The sequence below is a fragment of the Lycium ferocissimum genome, chromosome 3 (assembly GCF_029784015.1).
Source record: "Lycium ferocissimum isolate CSIRO_LF1 chromosome 3, AGI_CSIRO_Lferr_CH_V1, whole genome shotgun sequence".
Classification (NCBI taxonomy): Eukaryota; Viridiplantae; Streptophyta; class Magnoliopsida; order Solanales; family Solanaceae; genus Lycium; species Lycium ferocissimum.
Genome location: NC_081344.1, coordinates 9,168,485 through 9,175,883, shown reverse-complemented (window position 1 = coordinate 9,175,883; position 7,399 = coordinate 9,168,485). Strand labels below are relative to the sequence as shown.

The following is a 7,399-nucleotide window of genomic DNA, read 5'->3' as shown; positions in this document are numbered from 1 at the left end:
TAAAAAATAACACTTCTTTTATCCTTTTTTCCTTTTGTTGAAATACAAAATTAAATACTATTCAGAACAAGAGTTACTTCAGAGCTATCATTAAGAAAAACAACTGCAGAATTGCCCAAATGAACCCTATAAGTACCAGATATTACCAAAGATCACTTCACATGCTAAATTGGAACAAGCACTGCTCAAGCAGCCTGTAATGTCCCAACCATAGATTGATAAGAAGAGAAGAAAATTATCAACATCTGATGTAACAATCAGAGATAGCTTTCCTGCAGCTCAGAACACATTTGACTTACATAAATGAGTCAACAGCGTCCCCCAGCAAATAGAAACGGTTGTTAATGATCAAGATGCCATAATAACCAAAAACCGCACAAACAGAAAGATAGTAAACAACATAAGCATAGCAGAGAGAATGGCTATAAGATTATACCAAAGTTGAGATCTTCAACCACTGGAATACTATGTTGTTTGGACTCCTCAAAAATACTATTGGGTGTGTGTGAGACCTCCAAAAGCTATACATTTGGAGGATCTGACATGGGTGAGGCAGCATTTTTCGAGGGTCCAAGGCTCCAAGCAACATAGCTGAATTGTAAAACATGCTATAGAAGTGGAAGAAGTGCACCATGTTTTTTGTACAAGAAATAACTAGAATACTTTTCTGTAATGGAAAACGAGCAAACTATCGTTTCTTGATCTTCTGCATGCAATAAAACTGGATCAAGTACAAAAACAGTGACATTTACATGGAGAGACGACATACCTAAGGGAAAAAAATTTACAATGACATCCTCCACAAATGTAATGCTTTTTGGCGGTATAATGAAACCCAACTAAAATTCTGTGCGAGCATTGGCAAGAAAACATGTCGCTCACAGAAACTTTAAACCCCTTTTCTCGTATGGGGCTTTCAGATCACTGGGAGTAATTGATACAGAATCGACACAGAGCCCGCCTTTGGAATGTGTGCAGTCAATCTGTTTCATTGAAAATCTAACTTCAGTCACAGGATCTGACGTACTGACAATAAATTCACCCACCTTGTACTCAATCCAGCTCCCACGCCTGATATTCCCATTTGTGTCATCTTGCCCAATGTCATCAATAGAGCACTCACTAACTGCATGTTGCCCATCAGAAGTAGACAGTTCAAACCGCACTGGCCCCAAATCCCATCCATGAGTATGCTCAAAGTTGCAAGCACGTCGGCCGAGTCTTTTGGAAATTTTCCCAAGGTGAACTCTGAATGTTAGTGTGTATACATCCGGAGGAAAAGGAAACTTCACTGTGCCGCTTAATTCAAACCACCATACCTGCTGGCAATACGCCACAACATGAAACCTGCAAGAGTAAAAAAATAAAAGTTTGTGATATCCCTCATCATCAGCAACAGTCAGTTAAAAAAAAAAAAGAAGAGAGAGAGAGAGAAAACACACAGACAGTGAGTAGATTGAGAGAAAAAATCTCGGAGCTCATGAACTATCACATATTGCAGTGAAGAGAATAAAAAGGACAAACGTTTCAACTATCCATGGATTATCATATATTTCACCCAAGAAAATAACACGCAACAGCAAGTAGCACCATAATCTGGTACTAGTGGTTCAGCTTCATACTCTCAAGTAAGTAAGCTCTTTTCTTTTTTTCCATTTTTTTGAGAAAGGTAACAATCAAGAAAGTAAGCTCATTAACAAAAGAGTAATAGAAGCCACAACTGTTTCACTATTTAATCAGGCTAGCATGAATCAAACTTAGCAAGTAAAAAGTAAGTTAAATTCAGTTCTAACTAGGAAAATAATAATTGACATAGACCAGAGCTACGTCAAAAAGTCAATGCAGCTACGAAAAACGAAACCTCAGTATAGCTGATGAACTCTACTATATATCATCTCTTTTATAGCCAAGAAATAAAACTTGTACTGTCCAGCACAAGCAATATCGACCTAGGTCCAACATTCTATCTCATTTTTTCTTTCTTTTCCCTATTATGTACGTTCTGTCTCAGTTCTAACTACACCAACATATCAACTGATGAAGAAAATCCATGTAAACGCAATCAGAGTCAAGGGTGCATGATTTCTTTAAAGAGGGAAAAAGGAGAATTACAAGACCGGTTCAGTGTATGGATTTTCCTTCAGGAGAAAAAAGCACTTTCAGATCCTTTTGAGATCATTGCTTCAACAATTTCTCAAGTGGATGCAAATTGGCATTCTTATAAGTTCATTTCATGTTTCAGCTCATTTTGGAATATACCATGGCAATTGGATGCATAGAAGACGCAAGAGGTAAGTGCCATGCATTAAACATTCTCATACATCACCACGTTTGCGTCTACTTAATACCATATAGAGCATAGGCTTACACACTGCTTCTAGCTACACCCAGTAAATAAATAAGATAACGAGTTAAGGCTGAGTGTATATTTGCTACAAAAATATTAATCAAGGGGTTGATTTGGTGCTTAATACTACCACAGAGCTGGCCTGTCAAGTTAAAGGGTTTAATTGCCACAGAAGTGAGTTGCCAAACCTCTTGGCACCTTTCCAAACTTTGAGTATTAATTGAGGAACTTCCAATAAAATCTTAATGTTCTTAATTTATCCGATTCTCAGTTATGGATTTTCAACTGTATTCTGCACAATAACTCATTCAAAAACTAATCTAAAAATGATAACATAACAACCATGTTCCTATAAAGGCAACTAATACATCAGATACCTCGTTCTAGCCAGAATGGGAAAGAGGAATATTACTTGAAATGGAAAATATTTTATCGCATTTGCAACAACTCAAGAATTACATGTCCAAAAAGGGATGCTAAATCAGTCAAACTTCGCCCTTCCTTGGAACTAATTACCAAGTACAATCTCATCTGGCAGAAAAAGATAGAAAGCAACCCACTAATAACTCAAATCAGGCATACAAGGAGGAGGTTAGGCTAAGTCAAGCAGCGCCAATACAATATACTTGTAAAGAGAATCAGAATATTTTCCACTTACGAATCCGCTCCTGCATTTCTATTTGTCGGGTTTAGTAAGAAGGCTGAGCTGGAAGCTAAACAAAAACTACTCTAATGAGTCTGCTTTTACTCATTTTCACCTCATGGTGAATATAAACCTCGTTTTCACATGCGCCCACAGGATTGTTCTGGAGACTGAGGCAAGGGAGAAACAATTTGGAAGTTTTAGGTTTGAATTCCTTCTACAATACTTAGTTTGAGCCAATCTGCTCCAACCTTAGCGGAGATTGTTACCTTTGCAACATGTGCTTGTGGGCTGAACAGTTTGCCTAGTGGATTAATCAAGATGTGCATAAGCTAGCCTGAACCCACCGATATTTTTAAGAATCAAATAAATAACAATTAAAAAAAATCATTTTCACATGTATTGCTCATAATAAGTATATACTCTGATGCGTGGGAAAATCCAATGATATGTAGTCCAACTCACTGGGAAAGAAACTAGCTATTAATAACATCTCGTAAGAGGATATCCAGCCAGTTTAAACCTCTAAAATCATTTTATCACTGCATCAATAAACTTAATAATGACGTTGCCACACATTATTTCAACCAATTAATCTAACCTTGATTCTTCTGTAGGAAACCAATTCCAGTGTCTCCTGTCTTCCATATTAGTTATCAACATCGCTTTCGAGGAGATTGACATGCAAATCCTTCCACTTATTCTGTCCAACCATACCTCCTGCATTTTCTCCCCCATCAAAAACATATAGCTTAGTGAGATCAAACATCACTCCAAGATATTGTTGCTACAAGTTCAACTCACAAAACATAGCAAATTCAACTTCATATAGAAGATCCAAGTTATTCCTCAAACTTCCGTTCCAAGACCTCAAAAGCAAGCATGATGTGAATAATAGCACTACGCATAGAATTAAGCAGTAGAAACCTCGAATTTCACAATCCCTCCCAATACACAAGCAAATCAAAATAATTGAAAAATACCGTCCCCAAAAACCTATAATCATAGCAAGCTGGCCTAGACACCATCGTATTCAACTTAGGACAAAATATAATTATAGCTAGCCAACACCAGTCACCCATATTTGATCAGGGAAGACACGGGAAAAAACTAACAAAATATTAAGATATCATCAAATCGAAAGGCGGCAGGGTAGCGGGATCAGCATAAAACGTGAATCGTTAACCACCAAACAAAGATTTCCACTCCAGTTCAACTTGAAAAAGTAAACTTAAATACTACATACATAATACATATCAGTTAAAGCATACAAAACAGCCTCCACCTATGACAACTACAGAAAAACCCCAACATAAATTTTGACCCAAAACCCCCCATTTACCAAGTACTCCCTCCGTCCATTTTTACTTGTCATGTATTGACTTGGCACGCCTATTAAGGAGCCAAAAATATAACGACAATTTTACTATATCACCCCTAATTATTGCTAAGTAACCTAATGATTGAAATCAACAAAACATACTTTAAAATTTGTGCAAACACTAAGAATTTCTTGAACTTGCCAACCCAATATTTAATAATAAGGATAAAATAGGTATGAAATGGTACTCCCTCAAGTCCAAAATAATTGAGGTTTCAAGTTTGGACACGTGATTAAGGAAGTCACTGACAGCTAAAAATTAAGAGGGGTTTGACTAAAATACCCTTAATTATGACTTTATTTTCTTTTTAGGTTGGCATAATTATTATGGAGATATGAGAATGTGACAAGGGTAAATTTGGAAAAGAGAACTAAATACTTTCTTAATTTTATGAAACCTCAATTATTTTGGACCAACTTTTAGAGGCCAAAACCTCCATTATTTTGGACTGGAGGGAGTAATTATCTTTTGATTTTCTAAACTTGACAAGTAAAAATGGATAACTATTTTTGGTATACAGGACAAGTAAAAATGGACGAAGCGAGTATTTAAGTACCACCAAAACTGAAAATCCTTTAAACTTCCAAAATGAAAAGGAAAAAAAAAAAAAAAAAAGTCAAGCGTAAACAAAGAAAACTTAGTTTAGTAGTTTAACCCTATTTACTCAAGGCAATAAATAAGCAAGAGGCTTATTAATTAGAGTTAGTTTAGTCAAAATACCTATTTTTCCTAGAAGTCTATTTTTCTTTTATAGGAATTAGCACTCCCTCCGGATCAAAAAGAGTAACCACTTTAGCTTTTTTTCTTGCGTCAAAAAGAGTGTTCACTTATCAAATCAAGAAAGAATTAACTTTACTACCAAAGGATGTAGTGCAATAGATAAGGATACTCCCTTAACCAGAGGTCTCGGATTCGAGCTCTGGGTATGGAAAAATCCTTGGTAGGAAGGGAATAGGGCCCGACGCGGTGCAAATCCTGATATAGTGGGGCTCCAATGCGGGTACCGGACATCGGGTGGGAAAAAAAAAAAAAAGAATCAACTTTATTTTTCCAAATTTAGTGCAATATTTTCGAAGGAGCTGAAAAAGGCTAAGTGAACACTTATTTTGCACCGGAGGGATTAGTTCAGGTGTTTTTTTAACCATTAGTTCAAATTAAGAAAAATGTCAGCACAAACCAAAAAATTACAGAAATAAGGAACTTAGACAAAAATTCACACACCTTATTGCCATCATCAAACGGCACGGAACGAGCAAGGAAAGCAAAGATATCTTTCTTAGATAAACCCTCGTAATTTCTCTGAGGCAAAAGGTCGAGCAGTTGATGATAATTAGGAGGAAGTTTAGATTGCCAAACAGCATCACTAGAAGCAGCACCACGAAAAGCGCGATTAAGACGAGCTAAATTACAAATTTCAGGTGGAGTTAGGTACATAAAAACACATGCTACGCAATTTTCAGGTATGTCACCTAAACCTGGTGGTCCGCCGTTGGCTGACCCGTTTTCCGTTAGGTTTGATAATGATGCGCCCATGCGATGAGAGATTTCACAAAATTTTGGCTATTTTTGTAATTTGACGGGAGAGGGGTATTTGTGTCAAATCATGGTTTGTAGAGGTGGTCGCCGGTGAGATAGAATTTTCTTAACGATCTGTTTCCGTTTGTGTATTTCAGCTTCTATTCTTCTCTCTGTAGTGTAACATAACATTTCCTTTCTCCCTTTTATATTGATCTTTTGGAGAATATTATAAATAGAGAATTCTACCTAATTATCTTTCCTTTATTTTTTATTTTTAGAAGGATATGTATAAGTTTCTTTTTTATTAGGTTATTCGATATTTCTAGCCGGTTTGGTCAAGGTTTTTTTTTTCTTTTTTTTTTTGAAAAATGCTTATTTTTTTTCAATAAGTGTTTATTTAAAAAAATAAGATGTTTAGCTAAGCTTTTGCGAGAAAATAAGTACTTCTGGAGAGTAGTAGAAACTGTTTTTGAGAAGTTAAAAAAATTAGCCTTGCCCAAAATTACTTTTGAGAAAAATACACTTAGAAACACTTTTTCAAAGCTTGATCAAACACTAATTGCTGTTCAAAAGTGTTTTTTAAATTAATTGACCAAACACAAACTGTTTTTCGTCAAAAGTACTTTTTAAAAAGCACTTTGCAAAATAAGTTGATTTTAGAAGCTTGGCCAAACAGGCTATTCCTCTGTCTCAAATTATCTGTTGTGATTACTAAAAATAGTGTCTCAAATTATTTATCATTTTAGAAGTCTAAAGGTGCAATTAATTTTTTCCTCATTTTACCCTTAGAAGATTTTTTTTTTTTTTGGTAACCCTTAGTAGAATTTAGTCATAAATAGAGTAAATATTTAATGGAGAGAGATTATAGACATAAATAAGAATAAAATAGTTAAAGGCCTTTCCTAATTAATATTTCTTGAGGAGCGCATAAAACAAAAAAGCGACAAATAATTTGAGACGGAAGAAGTAATAGAGAATTCTACCTAATTGCCTTTTTAGTAAAACTTCTAAAATCAACTTATTTTGAAAAAAATACTTTTGATGAAAAATAGTTTGTGTTTTGACTAATAAATTTAAAAAACACTTTTAAACAACAATTAGTATCTGACCAAAGCTTTTAAAAATGTTTAAGTGTATTTTTCAAAAATGTTTTTCAAACTTTTAGGGAAAAAATATTTTTTTAGCTTCTGAAGATAGCTTTTGCGACTCCCAAATATATGTATTTCCTCCCAAAATAGCTTAGGAAAATACCTCACTTTTTATTTTATTTTTTAATCATAAACATTTTTCGAAGAAGAAAAAGATATTTTTGACCTCCCAAAAGCTTGGTCAAACAATAAATATCTTTCCTATATTTTTTTATTTTTAGAAGAATATATATTAAGTACTAGTAATAATTATCTGATATTATATTACAACTAAAAAAAGGGCACTCTAGTTATAGCTAGTACCGGCAGTATCCGGATCCAACAACTTCTTTTGTTATTTTAATTTAACAACCCAGCGACC

General features: G+C 34.8%; 1 protein-coding gene across 1 annotated transcript; it reads right to left on the bottom strand.

Moving 5' to 3' along the window:
* Positions 1 to 453: 453 nt before the first annotated feature.
* Positions 454 to 6,090, bottom strand: LOC132049602 (F-box protein PP2-A15-like). The gene is made up of 3 exons (XM_059440472.1): positions 5,594 to 6,090; positions 3,592 to 3,710; positions 454 to 1,347 (listed from the first exon to the last, which is right to left on the bottom strand). Exons 1-3 carry the CDS (start codon positions 5,903 to 5,905, stop codon positions 879 to 881), a joined length of 900 nt encoding a protein of 299 aa, XP_059296455.1. The 5' UTR covers positions 5,906 to 6,090; the 3' UTR covers positions 454 to 878.
* Between the last annotated feature and the right edge of the window lie 1,309 nt (positions 6,091 to 7,399).